General features: G+C 36.6%; 1 protein-coding gene across 2 annotated transcripts in view; it reads left to right on the plus strand.

Moving 5' to 3' along the window:
- The first annotated feature begins 215 nt into the window (after positions 1–215).
- DNAH3 (dynein axonemal heavy chain 3) overlaps positions 216–19,562 on the plus strand; it is a 62,174-nt gene continuing 42,827 nt past the window's right edge. Inside the window, exons 1-17 of one of the 2 annotated variants that reach the window (XM_075767292.1) lie at positions 216–284; positions 761–871; positions 2,388–2,489; positions 4,954–5,179; positions 6,673–6,742; positions 7,838–8,027; positions 8,560–8,749; positions 10,475–10,670; positions 11,632–11,751; positions 12,462–12,657; positions 13,895–14,074; positions 14,443–14,579; positions 14,739–14,844; positions 15,431–15,609; positions 16,873–17,057; positions 18,342–18,465; positions 19,039–19,192. In XM_075767292.1, the coding sequence (XP_075623407.1) occupies positions 839–871; positions 2,388–2,489; positions 4,954–5,179; positions 6,673–6,742; positions 7,838–8,027; positions 8,560–8,749; positions 10,475–10,670; positions 11,632–11,751; positions 12,462–12,657; positions 13,895–14,074; positions 14,443–14,579; positions 14,739–14,844; positions 15,431–15,609; positions 16,873–17,057; positions 18,342–18,465; positions 19,039–19,192 (2,388 nt within the window). In that variant the 5' untranslated portion in view covers positions 216–284; positions 761–838. Of the gene's footprint in view, positions 285–760; positions 872–2,387; positions 2,490–4,953; positions 5,180–6,672; positions 6,743–7,837; positions 8,028–8,559; positions 8,750–10,474; positions 10,671–11,631; positions 11,752–12,461; positions 12,658–13,894; positions 14,075–14,442; positions 14,580–14,738; positions 14,845–15,430; positions 15,610–16,872; positions 17,058–18,341; positions 18,466–19,038; positions 19,193–19,562 lie in introns of those variants that run through there. The other variant, XM_075767294.1, reaches the window with a different exon arrangement.

Raw genomic sequence — 19,562 nt, forward strand, 5'->3', positions numbered from 1 at the left:
ATATCTTAGGACTACATTTTTAGTCTCTTTTGGAGGTAAAATGAACCTGTGCAGTTGCTCCTTGCTTCCAGAACCAAATCTCCCTGACCACAGCTTGGCACAACACTGCATTGAAAGGGACTGTTTTCTTTCCGCTTGGGGAGAAGAGGGAGGAGGAAATTCCTGTCTCCAAGCTCCAGCTATGCTGTAACTGGGGCAACAAAGCTGAGGACTGAAAGGCAGAGTGTCAGAGAAGTTCACCAAGCTGGAACAGGCAGAGGGACTGGTAACAAGGGCGTCTGCAGGTAGTACCTGCTCTTACCCTGCTCACACATGCACTCTGTGGATGTGTAAGGCATGCTGAGCATCTCTCTCTTTCTCTTTTCCCATTCCTTTTGATGTGTGCTTATTTCTCATGGCAATTAACGTGTGGCTCCGTCTGCTGTAAAGCACAATTAAGGGCCCAGAGTCCCTGGGACATTAGAAGAGAACGGGCAGCGGGAAGGAAACTGGTTTTGGAGAAAATAGAAAGAGCAGAGTGGAAAAAACCTTGTTTGAAAGACATCTGGGGAGAGTTAGAAAGATTAAGGTGAAAAGTGAGCTTGAAGAGGAATGGAGAAAAAGAGAGCTTGTGGTTTGGAGGGGAAGAAAGTTTAGTGCTATAAACAAGAAAGAAGGGAGCTGAGGGAGAGATTTTTCTTCTTCCTGGCAGTTGGGATAGGAAGCTGATTGTTTTGACACCTTGTGCAGTACCTGAAATGAGTCTCTCATTCTTTCCCAGTGGATGTAATGACTAGGATGCTTATATTGAGGAGGAGGAGGACCAAAAACTTCTAAGCAAGCAAAAAAACAAAGCAAAATGAAGCCAACACAGAGCCCAAGGCTCCTGAGGGTAAGTTCTTTCTGCAGTGACTGTGAAAGATCGATAACTTTTTCAAAACTTTAGATGAAAGCCACTGTTACTGGTGACTCTTGGTTTGACATGGGAAGAACTCTTATTTGAAGACACTTGTTGAATATTCTTTGGACCTAAGTTTTTATAATATACTTCTTATTAAGAATTCCTTTGCTCAAGTATTTAACTTTTTGAAAGGTTAGGTGGCATATAAATCAAGAGTTGCTTTAGAACGAACAATAATAACTCTTGTACCTTTAAGAATGAACAAATTTTCTAATAAACTGCATGGCTTATTCATTTTTGAGTACCGTAAGGCCCAATCATTTAGTCATTAATCAAGAACAATTCATGCTGTCTTTAGTGAAATATGCCTGGCAGTGATAATGTCTTGATTTCTGTGTGTCTGTGTGCAGGCATGCTGGGGAATACCAAGGAGATAAATCAAATCAGTCCTTTCTCAAATTTTATTTCTAAATGGGCTCCACTTTGATATTGAGGAGGGCACAATTTTGTCTGCTGGAAAACTAGGTTTGGGCAGCATAGTTTTCCAGTCATATCAGAAAGCAATAACCATTTGCTAAAAATGTATTAAAATTTTTGTAAAATAATTGTGTTAGGTAACAGCTTCTGCTTTCATGGTGATTTAATTCACTGGTGTTCGGATACCACATACTTCCACCTCCTTTTTTGATAGTGTCACTATGTATTTGGGAATTTGTTCCTCGTGAATCTCCTAAACAAATTTGATTTAGGAAACTCAGAGCAGACTAGGGGTGAGGTTTTGGCCTATACTAAGGAAAGTTGCCTTTCAAAAACATCTGAAAACACTGTGAGGCTAAATAATTCTGAGAAAATAACCTTAGAGAACTTTGTATGGAGTCCTGGAAGGCCACCTCACCTTGAGGAGATGGAACATAGTCTTAAGACGTATTAGGTATTCTGACATTTGTATTAAAACACTTTGCAGAGTCCTTGTGAGCAATCTGTTCTTCCAGTGGCATCCTGGCAAAATAGCTTCTGGAACTGGGTCAGTGTAGACATGAAAAAATCTAATGTTTTTTGTCTCCCCAGTGATACCCTGCATTTCTGTTCTGCAGTTCACACAACCTGGACTGTTTCACTGTCAATTGGGCAGTCTGGTAGGCTTTAATATTTTAATATCCAGTGTTTATACCATTAAAAACTCCACACAACGTGGAGTTTTTAGTATGACTAAAATACATAAACCAATTTGAATTGTTTTCAGTGATATAATAATGTTGTGGGTTTTTTTTATCTGATATTTATTGGTGATTAGAAGCTTTATCAAGTGACTACAAAGAACAGTGCCATCTGAAAACCTGTTTTGCTGAGGAACCCACTCCACAGAACGTCCATTTCCTTAAAATTAGAACAGTTGCAATACATAATTTTCAATGAAAACCGAAAGTTTCTGTTCTTTCTGAATGAATCTTTTTCAAAACAGTATATTTCATAAATGTCTTTGAAGTTGTTTTTCATTTCTCTCTAGTCACAAAATGATTCTGTGTATAACATGAGTCATGCAAAGCGGTTACCGGAGTTACCGCCCCTACCTGCTTCTGCTTCAGCTGCACCTTCAGAATTGTATCAGGTATGTGCTCTCTCCCCTTGTGTCAGGGTATACATTAAATTACATGTGCTGGCATGACTTTAGGCATCATGTATTGCCAGGCCTTTAGGCAGATGAAGTAAAGATAGGAAAAACTATTTAAATTACTAAGTTAAAGTACTAAGCAGTTTGTCAAGTACTTCATTAGAGCTGGTCTTATTTAGAAAAATGTTGTTACAACTTCTATTATGATTTGGATATTAAACCTGGGCAGTTTAAATCTGTTCTTTACATTTATAGTTAATTATTTGCTGTTTAATTTTGGATTAAACATTTTAAGTTTCTGCAGAAGGAAGCAAATAATAAAACTATTTTTCTTGCAAAGAAACTGTGATTTCCCCCTCCCCTCCAATACCTCATGGCAGAGCACAAAAAAAAAGTTACACTGCCGTTCCAAAACCAGCTGAGAGCTTGACAGGTGTGGCATTGATAGAATGGATAGCTTGTACAGCTGCACAACTCCAGCCTAGGCTGTGTGACACAGATAAAAGTTACATATGACAACACTTAGAGGGAGGAAGGAGAGAGGGCTGGCTTTCCCCGCCATACGTGCCTCACAGTTGCTCCTTTGGTTCATTTGTATCAGCAATTCAGTTAATCTAAAATGTTTTTCTTTTGAAAGGTACTGTTTGTGAAGAAATTGAAGTAGTTTCTGAGGGAAAATGGGTTATTTTGGACTTTGTTTGAAAATAGGAAATTTTAAGTGAAAATAATGATAAAAAAGTGAAAATTATTCAATGAGGATTTACATAAAAATCTTTTCTTTTCATCCAAAAATCAGTCGGACTTCTGGGGATGTGTTAAGAGTTTGTATAATACATGGGAGCTGATTTAGCCAGTCCTGAATTTTTTGTGTCGCATAAGCAGTAGATTTTTGCCAGATGACTTACTTTCTTGTCCAGAAACAGCTGTTTCTCTCTCACCAGCTTTTTGCCCCAGGGATTCCCAGTGGTATCACCATCAGCAAGGCACCTGCTCTGCACCCAGGAGGTTGTTCTTCCTAGTGGGGAAGAAAGAATGTGGTTTACAAAGCAGGCCTAAGTAAGAGAGGAAATGGGAATTCTGAATTTATGCTGACTTCAGCAGTTCCTAAAGATACAGGGTGACTTTCTGGGGAAAATCTCCAAATCTGTGAATTACTTTTAATTCTTCTATCAGTTTGTCCCCAAAACTGTAATTCAGGGACCTACCTACCTGCCTAGTGTGTGTGGTGGAAGAAATTGAACTGAAAAGATTCTATGAACTTTCAGAAGCTAATTTAAGGAGTATGATTGCAGCGGTAGTGTGAATGACGTTTTTTTTGCTGATAAGATTAGCCCTGTCAGTCAGAAGAAAATGCAAGGCAGATGTAATAATCTTGCATTAGCCTGTATTTCAGATTGATAAACTGTATTGTTGTTCTCACTAAAGCTCATGATAGACTAAAAAAAAAAGAATTCATAGCTGCATCTGTAGGTTAAATGAAAAGAAGCCAGTTTGTGCTTTAGTATGCTGTCCTCTCAGAGGTCATAAAATGCTGAGAAATGGAGCTTAACCAGAGCTCCTAAGGGAGAGGCAAGTGGAGTGAGGGAACCAAAGATGGGAGGTCATGCATGTGTTTAGAAGCCTTTTTTGAGAATGATCTAAAACTGATGATGATAATGCTGCATTGTAAAGAGGAAGAAATGGGTAATAGGGATAGGGTTGTGTTACTCCAATGAAGTAAAAAATGATTAAACAAGATGTAATACAGAAACAAGCTAAATATGAGTTAAGTGTAAGAGCTTTAGGAACCATGGTATGAAGTCCATTCATGATTCTATCTTGTGTGTGTTTTCTCTCTGAGGGTATCTTGATAAGAAACATACTTCTTGATCCCATGCCCCTTGTGCCTGTGAGCTATCTCATTAAAGTTTAGACATCAGGACTGATGACAAGCCAAACAAGAGATACCAGCTGACCTGAGAAAATGTGGAACGAACAGGCAGAAGAGATCTATTATAAATCCTGTATTGATGTGGGAGAGAGAGCAAGATGAGGGCTGAATTTATTAACTTCTATTACTGTTCAACTGTTACAAGGATTGAGTGTTAAAAGTAGACAGGCTTGAGGAATAAGAATTTTATAAATTTAAGCAAATGTAAGGAGAAGAGAAGAAGCAAGATGGAGATGTGGGGGAGTAGGGAGTACTAGACAATGTACTAATGCCTTCTCTTATTTATAAAAAGACCTTAATTATGCAAAAAAAATGCACAAGTACTCCTACTGAAGTGTTGTGTAAAATTATTCTTATACATGTGTGGAACGGAACATCAGCATCTAAAAAAAGATTGGTGGTCAAATGACTCTAAGTCAGACTTATGTATTTGCTTTTTATACTAATTGATTTTTAACCCTGTTCTAGCTCTAATAAGACTCTTTAAATTACTGTGCCGTGTAAAACTATTGCTTTATTTTCCAATTTCAGCTTGTCCTTAAGAGCAGCTGTTATCCTCCTTTGATGCAACAAGCATCATGGACTTTGGCAGCTCCATTCAAAGAACAGAGTTACTACCGAAACCTAAGTGACTCCATAGCCAATAACTACACTCTTACTGCACAGGATTTAAAATTGAAAAATGTGGACAGATTCAAGTCCTCTTCCATGACAGGGACATCACTGAGTTCAGCAGATCAGAGATCAGCCTCTCCGTGTATCCATATTTGAGTGTGTTTATAAGTTTAGCCTTGCTTATTCTATACACTTTTATGTCTACTTGCTTATCTGTTAAAGCATCATCCCTGGAAAAATCACTTATCACCTTAGGGTGAGTAGAGATAATTTTCCAAAATCATGCATAACTTTAATAAAGGTAAGTCCACTTTCTGAATAATTAGTTAGGTTCATCCCTCCAAATAATCACATGCAATTATTTGAAGGGAATTGTGTGTAAAGCAGAAAATGAACAAAATATAAGTTTGCTTATATTATTGCTGGGAGTAAAAGTTAGTTCCACCAGGAAAACAGAAACAAATTCAGTGTGTACCCCTGTTATGCTCGTATTCATAAACCTCGCATAACAACAGAAGATGGGGGACAGGCATTAAGATGTTTACTTGAGGATCAAATGCAAGTTGCTTAATGCACTGTTTTTGTCTAAACCAGGTAACTGACATATTTGTTAGTAAACTGGGCAGACATATGTAAATCCTACAATCTAAGATATTAGGTGCTGTTGATTCAACATGAGATTGTGATATAAAGCAAATAAGGTTAAGAGTTCTAACACTCTTGCTACTTAAGTTTACCAATACGTGTATATCAAGCTTTTTACAAAGACAAGCTGTTTAGGCTTTGAGTATCTTACCACTTGCAGGTGTCAAATTAACTCTGTTACTTAGTCTGAAAATTCCAAAGTGAGTAAGTTATTAATTAGCTTTATTCCCTGATTATCTAGTTAAATGTCCTCTGTTTCAAGGTTAAGACATTCATAAACCGTGCCTGCGAATATACTCATCCTGCATTGTTGCTTTGCTTCCCTGGAGTGTTAGAAATTGTTTCGTTTCCCTGGAATAGATAAGGCATAATAGCTTCAACATCTGCTTAGACTCCTGTATGCCATTTAAGAAGAGTTTGGTTTTGATCATTGAGTCTCTTTAACAGTTTCTTTATCATACACCTGATTCTTCTATTCCATGTACTTCTCCAGTACGTGGGTGGGATGTGGGAAGCAGGTCATGGTACTTTTGTTGGTGAAAAGGCATGATGTATTAATTTTGTTAAAAGACCTATTTATTTGTACTCTGAAAAGCACATGGTAATAGTTTGCACTTCTTGGATTTTTCATGTGCAGTATGTTTGGTGGAACTATACATCTTATAGAAGTGCTTTTGTATTCCAAATTGAAAGTCCCAGTGCAGAAAATGTGGTTTGTGCAGGGGAGGTAAGTAAGCACTGAAGTCTTAAGCATGAGCTGAATGCTTTCCTGAAGTTAGTTTATAGTCCCTGAATCAGCAAGATTATTTAACACATGATTTTAATGTCTTGCTAAATGTTAAGTCAAAACTAAAGGTTTCTTTCTGGCATTGTAGTTTTCTGTTATTTCATTATCTGATTAATTGACTTAGCTCTGTTTTTCACCAATCTGAAACAGTGTCTTATTTGAAAATTATTCTTGTATGTGATTTTCTTAACTGATGCTTAAAGCTTCAAAAGAATTTGGTCCTTCTAGGAAAAAGCTCAAAAGTACACAAAGAAGTCAATGGAATTCTGATAGGTAATGTCCTGTAATGTTACAAAGATATAGATGATTACAATCAGTCTAGATATCTGAGTTGTGATTTAATATTTCTTCTTACTTGCATGCTATGTGAAGCATCCAAGCATGAAATGTTAAGTCTCTACAAAAAAAATGCATGTGCATCAAGACTGAAATTCCACAGTGTGCTAAGCGAGCAATTTCAGTGTTAGGCATGCTAAACGAAAGGTCTTCCTTTCATGATTACTGACTTGGGAACCCAGAGTTTAGTTAATAGAGATTGTAGAAATGAAGTGTCTCAGTTTTGCTCTGAGTGTTTAAATACTCTGTAATGCTTCTAGAGTTGTGTGAAATCGGGTGCTTTGCTGTAGTGAATATAAATCTTCTTTGTGCTTGTGTTCTTCATCTGTAAAACAAGGAAATAGTCCTCTCTGGAAATGCTATGCCAGTAAGTTTCTTACTCCTTCTTGAGATAACATGGTGATGAGTACTATAAAAAAGACAAAAGGGATATTTAAATTCTGTTCAACTAAGAACTTGATAATGTGAAGTAAATCAGGTATAGAGCAGCAGCTTGTTGGCTGAGTATTGTCCATCCTGAGCAGTGTGGACAAAGGCCCTATAGAAAACAGAATATAATCACGAAAATGAAGTCTGTAGTGTAATATTTATGCAAAGGAGCCGGTTTGAACTTTTGGCTCACATTGTTAAAATTTTGGTAAGATAATCACCTGAAAATAGGTGGAGATCTTGGGCAACCTAAATAATAGTGCTGGTAGGTTTGACTCTGATAGAGTTGCTTATAAGTTACTGCCTGTCTCAGTGATACTGCTCAGTTGTGAGGTTTACATGGTTGGATTCTTTCTGTTAAAGTAGTATGCTATGTTATACAATTGTACTGTGGGTTTTTGATGAGTAATTGAAATACTTCATAGATCGTACTTGTCTCCAGTGCAGTGTAAGTGGTTTATATAATGCTTGTAATTTGTCCATATTGATTTAGGAATCCATTACAGGTTCTTTAGTCACTAAACTTCTATTCTTCCTTTTTTTTTTTTTCCTTTTTTTTTCCTTTTTTTTCCTTTTTTTTTTTTCCTTTTTTTTTTTCTTCAGAGGTACACCAACTTTGTTAAATTATTTGGATCCCATTTCACTGTGTGCACCTGTTCACATGCCGGAACTACGTGTCATACATTACTCAGACAACCAGCCATTGACCCCAGAAGAACAATTTGTTGTCATGCACTTACACGAGAAGGAGACAAGTAAGCGAGAAAAGTCACCTTCAAGAAGTGATATAGAGGTATTTATATAATTTCTTTTTAAGATAAAAGTAGCAGCAGTAATCATCTGCAATATATATCTGTAAACTGTTTACTTAAAAGTAGTTAAAAGAAGGCAGTACATGAGGTTTAGAAGATGTAAATATTCAATATAGCAAACTGCTGTTAAATATTGTCAACTGCTTTTCCATTTGTTCTCTTTCTAGCTACTCAGTCTGATTTTTGTTCTAATGGGTTTGCAAGTAGAAGTATCTTCCCAAATTCTTAACCTCTCAAATTGTTGGCTAGTACTTCAGAGATCAGTAATTTAATATGCTGTACTCAGTTCTATTGGCATGTATGCTTACATCAAAACAGATGGAAGTATTGTAAAAACGTCAGGCATTGGCAGTGCTTTAAAAAGAACTAAGAGAGAGATAGCCAAAATCTATTATATTCAAACACCTTTCAATTGTGGAAAAGGTTCAAGAGACAGAAAAGCTAAAAAAATTTTATAGTAATTATTTGTCAGAAAATTCATACAATAAGCATAATCTTTTTAACATTTTTTAGCGGTACTGTTACTACATATATAATGGAGTGCAGGAAGACATGCTGGCACCTCAGGATAAGGAAGTGATGAACGTAATTTTAAAGCATATTCCAACTCACATTCTTGCTAACCCAGACCTGGAGAATTTTCTTGCAAGTTTAAAAGAAGAGATTAAGGCAGACTATCATATCAGCCTCATGAAAGCCATTGGTAAGACTCAAAATCTCTTGGCAATTCAGAGTATGAAGACGTTTATTGCACTTTAAAAGCAAGTCTGCATTCTATTCTTAGCACCCATGGAGAATTCCTTTGGGGTCAGTAGAACTGCAGTAGATATGTGAGAGAATATAATCTGTGATCATGCTACATAACATTCCAGTTTCAACAAATATCTATTTACTAAACCCTACTACCCGTCACTTAAATACAGTAATTTCCAAGTTTGGTAGCTAGAACCGTTTTGTCCGTACTTACACAACTTCCCATTCCTAATTTGAATCCAAGACTCATTCAAAATGCATAATTCTGCATCGTCTCATCAGATGTATAAAGAGAGGGTTGATCAAATGGTGGTGGACAAGGAGTAATCATCTTAATTTGTAGCAAAAGAAACCAGATAAGAAATTAGAAAGGCATTGTGGCTATAAAGATCGTGAAACACTGCAGCAGATTCTTCATTGATGGATGTGCTTTGATTCATTGATGAATGATGTTTTGAAGTCCATGATAGACGAGTATCTGTCAACAGCAGTCTAAGTAGATTTGATCCTGATGTGGGGAGAGGGTAAACTAGGCTATTTTAACAGATACTTCCCAGACTAACTTTTTTGTTATCCTGCAGTAAGTCAGTGATACCCATTTACAGCCAAATTTATCTGTCTCATAACCTCAGAGAAGTCAGATGTTACACTGGGATCATGTCACAAGTTCAAAGAATTTCATTTAAGACATTACAGGATTAAGGAAAATTAGATGATACATTAATGTACGTGATTACACTGCTCATGTTCAACAAATAGAAGATCATCATGTATAAATAAATACAAAAGAATGGCATAATCCTTGAAATTCAATAATGCCCATCTGAAAGTGAATGTGAAAGGGTCAGTTCTGTAGAACAGGAGATTTTTTAATTTGCTTTCCAGTAGTCTTAACAGTTCTTTTGGGTTTTCCACATGTGAAATAATTCCTTTCAATTTTGTTAAATATGTTGACCAGTAAGTAGGTGTGGCCTGTCATTCATGGCAGCATAAAAAGGAGAGATTGAACAGTTTTCACTCTGCCTTCAGTAGTCTCTGACATCTTTCTAAGTACCCTTTAATTTGCCTTTTAGCAATGTCACAATTTTAGTGTTTGCATTCCCTTTTTGCAGTAATGCTAATGTCAACAAGGGGTAGTGAGTCTGCTTCCCAGCTTTTGTTAATCTCATATGGAATGGGCTGTTGGTCGGAACTGGTAGCACATGAGTTTTGGCATGTAGCCGATCATAGATCAGCCCTTTGAATGTCCTGTCCTTCCTAGATGCAACAGGTGATTCATAAAATTTCTGTGTTTCACAAGCGTTAAAGGAGCCTTCTAAAAATCATCCTTGAAAGGGAGATATTTCCACCCCTGGTTTATGGGTGAGGAGGTGAAGCACAAAATAAATGTGCTTCAACAGAAAAGATAGAATGAAAAGCCGTTTCTCCTGCCTCCCATTTTTAGAACCAGGACCAATTCTTGGGGTTTTTTTTCTGAAATAATTTTATAGCCAAATTGTTAATTTGATTATTGGGCTGTATTTCATCCTAAAAACATGCAAGTAACTATATGACAGTGTGTAAGTTTTAAATGTGTAGAATTCTACAGCTTCCTGAACTGTGGAGATACTCTGTTTTCATATATAGGTTTTGACTATACCTGCAGTCTCACCATGATATATATGATTTATTCTAGTTGATTACATCTTGATGGATCCAGCTGAGAGAGAGAGGCTGTTTATTGGAAGTACTCCACGCCCTTTTCCCCAGAGAGTTGTCCGTGCACCAGTCCCATGGCACAGCTCCTACGAAGAAGTGAAAAGCTGGAATGAAAAGAATCTATTCATAGTGAATCCGTTGCTGCCCACTTTGCAACAGCTCTGGCTTTCTCAGTAAGATGTCTTGTTCGTAGGATCTTAATTAAATTGAGAATGTTTTTGTTGTATGGCTCTGTTACAGAGTGCATCTGCTGACTTCTCTACATATGCTACAGAGATCCTGGGGGAGCCAGCAGAGAGAAAGTGACAAAATCTGTTCTGTTTATTAAAGATTTTTTTTTTTCCCGAGCTTGTAAGAATTTCGACATAAAATGATTGTTTACTGCAGACTCGGAATGCAAGCATGAACATGTTTTACGTGTCCACAGTGAAGAAGGGATAACTTTGTGCTATGAAAAGATCATCCTCTTTGTTAGAAGATGTTATCCCTAAATTAAGGTCCAACGCTCCAGTAAATAGTGATTTGGAATTCTCATCTTGATTCCTGAAATTAACAAAATTAACTCTTAAAATTGAGTCTTTTTCAAATCTCTGTAGTCGGAAGTTGTTCTGGGGACTTTTGAAAATTGAGATATGTTTTCTTACAAAGTTAAATATAATAGTAATCCTGAGAACTGTTTTTGCATTTAAGTAACATTTGCAGGAATTTAAGCTCTTGTATGTTACAGACTGTGATACGTACCATACTGATTAAATTTTATTTTTTTCTCCACAGGGTAGCCAGGATAGGTACTTATTAATGTGGAATAGCAGCAGTAGGTGTCATTCTGTATGTTCTTTAATGCCTGGAGACATTAATGAATGTAGGAAGAGGACAAGAAATTATTCTGACCATTTTAGCAAAAAATTAACACAATTTTAAATGTAACAAGTACAAAAAGAAATTTGTGAAGCCTTTTATGCTTGCCAATAGCAAAAAACCCTATCAGAAGTGCACTTGTTGGACAGCTTAGCAATGAAGTGATATGCATCAAGGAAATTATATTATTGATGTATGAGACCTTCCTGACTGCTGTTTTTTGTTTTTTTTAAACAGAATTCCATAAAATATCTACCATTTCTTTTACTTCCATAGGTATAGTCATCTAAGGTTTGTTCGCACTGAAGAAATGCAACAGTTGCCACTGTTGCCTACTGAATTTGAGGAGGTCATTCAAAGGCACTGTGTGGAAGCCCACAATATTCTTCAGAACAAGTCAGTGCCAACTGTACTAATGGTAGATAAATAGAGTATCTGAGCATCTGATTTACCTGAAGCTCCCTTTTTAAAACAGATTTTAGACTGAGATGACACTAGTTCCAACCACAAAGCTGCCAAAACAAAGGGGAAAATGGTGGAAAGGTATAAACATCTGGATGCTGAAAGACCTATAGAAACTGCAGGAGTGCTTGCACAAGAGCAAATGGGAATAAACTGGCTATGAATAAGTGTAGACTGGAAATGAGAAGGTTTCTAACCATGAGAGGATTGGAGTCTAAATCTATAAAAATGGTGACAGAGAACCTAACTTTTAATTATGGAAATTGATCAATTTAAGAAAGACATTATAGGAGGTAATAGCCCATGATATTAGGTGACTGCATTCTGCCACCTGAGATCTCTTCTAGACTCAAGTTTCCTATTTAATGCTAATAATGTAATATTGTCATTAGTATTTTATCTATTAATATTAATTTAAACTAATAGTAGGGGCCTATTGTAAAAAGAATCCTTAGCTTAAAAACTCAGGTTTCCTCTGAGTCCCCGTAGGTTCAGTTTTGTTTGCCATCTAGTTAACAATTCTCTGCTAGCCCTTTGAATTTTGCTCATTCTTTGGGTAACCTCTGAGCTTAGATTTCATTGCAAGGAGCAAAGTAAGATGAATAAGCTTTTGAAAACTTTTTCTCCATATTATTTCATTGTAGGTGGATCCCAACTTGTGCATCCATTTTCCTTGATCAGAAAAGGAAATGGCTTCATTTTGCTCCTGAAAATGACTCTGATTCTTCTCAGCAAGTTGAAAGCTATTTTCATTCGGTGGCAACTCTAATGTCATTACAATTACGTGAGATGGTTGTTAATTCCTTAGAAGATCTTTTTGCATTTTTTATGATCCACAAGGTATATGCTGTGAAGTATTTTTCAGTATCTGTAGTTTTCAGATAACAATTCATATAGCCATAAGATGTTATGCTCTTTGAGGGCTAAAATACTCCAGATAGCTCTTGCCTCCATAAAAAAAAAGCTGGATCCTTCAAAAGTTGTGCATACTTAGTGGAATTTTCTTTGCATGGTTAAGAGCTGCTCACTTGAATAATCATTTCTGGGCCTAGAGTTACAACTAGCAGTTTAAAGGAGTTTTCAACTCTGTCTTGAGTCAGTCTGCATTTTTAAAATTTATTTTTTGTTCTATATTTCTTGGCTTTAAACCAGGCAAAACACTTAAATGTGTTTTTGTGAATAATCCCCTTTGAAGTTAAAAGTGTGCATAGTCATGCATGTAATCCTTTGCAGAGGTAATTTATGTATGCGGTGTCCCTGTCTCTACCTAATAAGTGCCCTGTATTATTTCAAGTAATGCACATACGTAATTATAATAAGCATTACACCATGAGAGTTTTTACCACCGTTTTGGCTACGATAAAATTGCCTCTTAGTGGAAATGAGTTCTTTAAATGATAAGACAAAGTGAAACATTTAAACAGAATAAATGTGGCAGGTTAAACACTGCATTGCCGCCAGAGGATCACAATACAATATGCTCTCAAACTTAGGCTTAGCCTTGCATTTGAGTGATGATGGTGTTGCTGATGGTTGGAGGTTTTTTTAGGTTTGTCTTGTTGGTTGGTTTGCGTTTTGGCTTGTTTGTTTGTTTGTTTTTGTGTGTTGGTGTTGTGGTTTTTTTAAAACCATTATGGCATCTACATTAGGAGTCTAGTCATGGATTAGGACTCTATTACTGTAAAGGCAATTTGGAGGTAGGGCAGTTCTTACTAACCATACAAGGCAATTAAAAAACCAGGATCTTGTATTTGATTTTAGATTTTATTTCTGATAGGCATTTTGGATATTTTTTTTATTTGTACAGTAATTAGTGCTTTACTTCTGTTACTTAAGGGAAAATCAAGGCGATTAGGCTTAAATCCAGTTTCCTAATTCCAACTTGTACAGATTCATTTAGGAGGTGACACCTTAAAGTCTTGTGTACTGGGGCATCAGTGTTTTCAGTAAAAATCAGGGACAAAGATCCCATTGCTGCTGTGTAGTTAAGAGATTGGGGGGAGTTTGAACCTTTTAAAAATTATCATAGTTATAGCTGATTTCTGTGGCATGTACAATTTTCATTCTTTTCCCTAAGGATGGAAGTGATTTTACAGAACCGTACCAAGAAATGCAGTTCTTTGTACCTCAGATACTAACAGTCAAACTCAGTGTGGAAGAACCCAGGATTGTCTTTGAGCCATCTTTGAAAGAATGTTGGGATTTAATCAGTCATTGCTTCAGGGAGATCCTGCACAGTGCTGAGGAACTTCCAAAGGTACCGCATAAGTTATAGCTGCATACAAAATGCAATATGAATAAAAACTGCCTGTGATATAAAGAGCTATGAATGGGGCAGAAAACTGACAAATAGAAGATAAAGGTGAGGGATGTGTATCACGAACTGTGTGAACTTTTGTGATTATAGAAGATAGCATAAGAATTGTTCTTTTTCAGATTTTCATATAGTTTTTGCAAGCAAACTATGTGTGGAACCAAACATTAATTATGAATCAGAGCCTTTTCACATTGCGGTGTTTTTACCAAATAATACATTTTTTTGGAAGTGGTGGGTAAATGGGTAATAGAATGCTTTATTTCCCCTATTGTGTGTCTTATTACAGTATTTACAATGGTTCCCTTTAGGTAGAAAGATTTCTGTTTCCAGAATTAAAAAGAGATGATCTCACTCTCAGTACAGTCAAACCAGATGAATCATTGTTTTCAGAGTATGTGAACAAACTTGAAAAGATCTTTGAGAGCAACATACTTGGTCCCCAGAAGTAAGTTTTGGCTGTTAACACCGTTGCCCATCCGAACCCTCAGATTCGTAACACTATCCATTTGACTCAAACAAATAGTTTGAGTTGATTTGTTTCTTATTAAAGAGAATCTGCACATTGGAATCTTAGGTTTGTTTTTTGTGATCTTCTGTGTTTAAGGTATTTAAATGTGTACAGGAAGTACAGCAATCTTTTGAACAACAATGCACAGCAAGATGTCACGGATTTCTTGAAAGAAAGTCATTCTTTAGAAGCTTTAACAGAGGTAATATGTAACTGGCAACTACTGCTTGTTCATACAGCAGCTAACACGTCACACTTGACTTCCTAATATATTGCCTAAAGAACTGCCATTCAAATCACTTTTTTCCCTTGGGAATACTAGGGAGGCCATCTCAATTTACGTAGCCCCTTACTGTAGGGCTGCTGTGCAAATGTAGAAGGAGCTTTCTTTACGGCCGCCTTCTACGGATTTTGTTGGGTTCTAGTAGAAGTCCAGTGGGAGGCTGCCTGGAGTATTTGGTGAATCTGCATCGTGCTGGCCTTTTGACTGTCTTGTCCTTAGTCAGCCCTGTCTACTTTTCCCTCTGCATTCCTGAGTTAGCCTCAGGCTAAATACTTCTTTAGGCAACTTGTGTTTTTCCTTAATATGGCATATTACTGTGCAAAGCTTTTAGCCCTGGAATCTGTGGATAGGAGATGAGCTCTGGAAAGATTAAAAAATAGTCGTTCCTTCTTCTATTTGGAATATGTTATCCATTTGCTGGATGGGAACTGATCAGTTGTTGTTTAGCATTTTTCATCTACGGACTTTAAGGAAAAATAACAGATGTATTATTTTCCATTTGTAGAAGATTGAGAGCTTAACACAACTGAAAAGAGAGATTGCTTCCATGCATGTCACTGTCCCTCTGGCCATGTTCTGTCTGGATGCTGTGCAACTGAATGAGGAACTCTGCAATCGAACCCAAAATCTTAAAGATAGATTGGTTGAATTTGAAGTGATGGAAAACAGAGAGTTAAATAAAAGGTACATAATATTAGCATGTGTCGTTCTTGCTGTGTGTGTGGACTGATGCTGTATATCTGTGGATGGGATAACTTTGTTCCTCTGCTGGGTGTTCTAATGCTGACCAGACGTGCAAGGACACCAAAGTGCATATTTTAAATTATCAGGAACAGAAATATTTGTAAATAACTATCTAATGTAGTCTGTCTAGGCTGTACATAGAGATTAGACTGGAAATATGCCATTGTTCCTTACTACTTTACTGACCTTCTGGGATTTGGGTTGAGGTCCTTGCTTCCTCTGCTGGTGTCCCGATTTCATATATTGGCAAGTTTAAAGAAAAAAAAAAAAAAACCCACCAAGAAAGCACCAAACCCACAAAGCCCTTGAAAATATAATTTGACTCCAGTGTAATGGGATAATCCTGGTTCTGTGAATTAAAAACACCCCACTCCCTGCAAACACCAAAAATCCCCAACAAAAAACCCCACCACCCTGGCAATTAAAGAATACTTCCACAGTGAATGGAGAGAGACAATCACTGTAAAGAAATTATTCAACCCACTTATCTAAAAAGCATCTCCAGGTGGAGATGAACCACAGTCTAGAGGGGCCTCTCTGCCTCCACTTACTGTGGAGGGGATCTAGACAATGAGCTTGTGCCAAACACCTGACATCTGGCAGGCTTGAGTTGGGTTAAATGAACCTTCCCCTTGTGTGCGGCTGCTGTTTGCATGCCTGTGTCCGTATAGAAGTTTGCAGTACTGAACCAGATTCTGGAACAAGAAAATGTATTGCTGGGAGGAAGGAAAATAGCAGGATTTTTCCTTGTCTGTATTTTCTGTTCCCACATACGATATAAAATAAACGTGATTGTTTAATAATTTTTATAACTTTGTTTCATAGCACACACTTGATTTTATTGATGTGGGATGATTAAGTGCGCTCTTGCTTAGTGCATTCAAACATTGCTTTCTGCAGCAGATTAGGTCTTGAAAAGGAAATTCTAAACCTTTAGGAAGGAAACTTAATATGCTGTTAATGGTAATTTGGAACCAACTTAGCAATCATTCTATTATATACCAATTCTTGTCAACATAGTAGGACAATATAGCTGATTGTACCGAGTAAAATGGCATTCTTTATAAATGCCTATTTGCTGTGTGTATTCAATCTGAATACCTAATTTGTGGAGAAGTTTAATATTCTTGTTTAAAAGACAAACTTCATTAACAAGATCTTGCATCTCTCTTCACTTATCCCAGTGTTTTCTTTTTGTTGTAGAATTTGCAATGAATATAACTTAATTGCAGGCAGACTGAGTGACATGCCTCTCAACACTGAAGAGCTAGTGGAATTTGATGCATACTTAAAGAAATCCAGTGAAGTTACTGTTTTTAAACTGAGACAGGATGTCACTGAAGCAGTGCACAGACTGGAATTCCTCATGGAGTATGCTGATCTTTCTTGTATGTCTCAATTACAGCATATAAAAGTTTCCATATGAAAATACTTAGATTTTGGGCTCTGCATGCATAAATGTTGCATCTTCTAGAATGCTAATGGAAAGCTCCAAAAGAGACAGAAAGGAAATAAAAAAGAATTTAGTAGAAGCCAAAATGTACCGATGCAGGAAGGAATAGTTAGAGAAATGGCACACAGCACAGACTGGTTTTTTCTGTGTTTTAGAGAATGTCTTAGGCATTATCAGATTAATGTCATGTGATGTGGTGTTACAGCTCTGCATTATTCAATAAAAAGTCTTCAGTGAAAAACCATCTAAAAAGCTGTGTCTAAAAAGCTCTAGGACAACTTTTAGGAAGCGTGAGAACTTGCATCTCTGCAGTTGAGTATTAGATCAGTGAAGGCCTTTTGTTGTTTTGCTGTGATGGTTTGCTGTTCTTGGTTAATATAAAGGCTGTTCTCCGAGTTGTAAGAAACATCCGTAGAAGTTGCTTTTAGTTTGCACTTCTATTCAAAACAAAAATGTGCCATTCACAGATGCTGTATGTTACTTGCCGTACATAAAACCAAAGAGCAGTTATATGAATGCATACCCATTTTAGTGCCAGGATGATCCTTTCACCTGAAGCAGAATACACTCTGATCAGACAGTGATAGAAATAACTAGGATATACTGTTTATTTGGATTTATTTCTGATAAAAATTTGGATGCTTATGGAAGCCAGGACATTTTTCTCCTACATTTTGGACTGAAGTGTTTGCATGCGCAGTATTTCATAATTACATATTCTTTGTAGCTGGGTTTATAAGCATGTGTCCTGCAGTTAGTTGTAATGAGCTAAGTGCACTGAACAAATAGACAAATATGAAGATGGAGATGTATGCTCATTGTGGTTGTTATGCTCTAACTTTTGTGAATAATTCAACATTTACACATTGTGGACTAAAGATGGTTTAGACTTTACTTTTATTATATATATTTGGTTAGGAGTAGTCTGGGTGCAGTTGATGTTCTTACTAATTTTCTCTGTCTGGCTACAGTCTGACTCAGAGAATTTCACATTCTTAACTTGATTTTAGAGTTTTGCTATCAGTCAAACTTGTCTTAGGGAACGATTCTCTTTGCAGGGAAGATAATTCAGCCAGCAGCTTGAAATACGTAGCTTCTTAGACAGCTTATTCCTAAATGTAGTTGTAGCTATTTTGCTTACTCTTCACAACAGCCATTCTATTAGATCATTGGTCAAATGGTGATTTCTTAAATGTAACTATATATTTTTTTATTTTAGATGATGACATAAACCTGAATAGCACAGTTTTCCATTGGCCTGGTCAGATTGAGATAATCTTTGAAAACAGTAGAGATCAGTTGAGCAACAGGAGGAATCATGTAGAGATGGTTTTGCTTGAAAGGTATGGTGTTAAGACATTTTCTTTCACTGGGTATTTTTAAGGAAAATAAAAATCTCATTATCAGTAAAAGGGATATCATGTCAGAGAAGGAAGATTTGGAAGGGAGCTGAGAAGGTAAGGAAGAAACATGGTTTACAGTGTTATGGAGATTTCAGAAAAACACTGTTGATGAGGGTGGATTAGGATATTCCTATGCTTAAATAGGCCTGAAAAGAGCAATGAAGGTTGTTGCTGGAATATTCATAATTTTATCTTGTTATATTGTTTAGTACAGCATTACACGTAATTTTGTTTCATTGTTTTCACTCTTTCTTTATTTTCTCCATGTAGTAAAGGTAGCAAATGTAAGTGAACTAAATCCATTGGGAGGTTTGAAAATGAACTTTGTGTTCTACTACGGTGAACTGCACAGTATTGATATAATTGATTAATGGATTTTCACTGGCATCTACATTTACTTTACACTAGTATATCAAATTTCATTTGACAGTGCTTGTTATAATTAATAAAACAATTGAAACATGAAAAGGAATGAAACAGAACATCATATTAACTTAGCTGTCTTTATCTCAGGTGTTCTCAGTTTGAGGAAACTCTTGAAGGTTATAATAGAGAAGTAGAAAGCTACAAAAAGCGGGATGTCATGACCATAGAAGAAATGAAGAACAATGCTGAGAAATTTAAAGAGTTAAATAAGAATCTAGATAATGCGCTAAGAGAATTTGAGGTTAGTATTTATTAGTCAAGTATGGAGTAGGTTGCAGTGTGCTGGATGAGCAAAAGTTTGGTTCCTGTCCTGTTTTTTTCAGGATTCTGGCCATATATTGTCAAGATAAATACCTTCTTGTCCTGGTATGCATTATGACTGCTGAGTTGAATAGCATATTTTTTGAGGAAAAAAAATTTTAGGGAGTTTTTAAAATTGAAATACTGAATTTCAGTGTTTCCGGGCAGTCAATAGTAGCAGGGTGCTATCCACAAAACCCAGAATTCTTCTGGCAGAGTTGGCAGGAGCAGAATGTTAGGGAGGTGGCATTTTTCCTGAACAGTGGTTTGTGCTAGTGGAGCTGGGTTTTCAGTCCTCTGCCTGTCCTCTA

This window comes from Balearica regulorum, chromosome 15 (genome assembly GCF_011004875.1).
Source record: "Balearica regulorum gibbericeps isolate bBalReg1 chromosome 15, bBalReg1.pri, whole genome shotgun sequence".
Lineage (NCBI taxonomy): Eukaryota > Metazoa > Chordata > Aves > Gruiformes > Gruidae > Balearica > Balearica regulorum.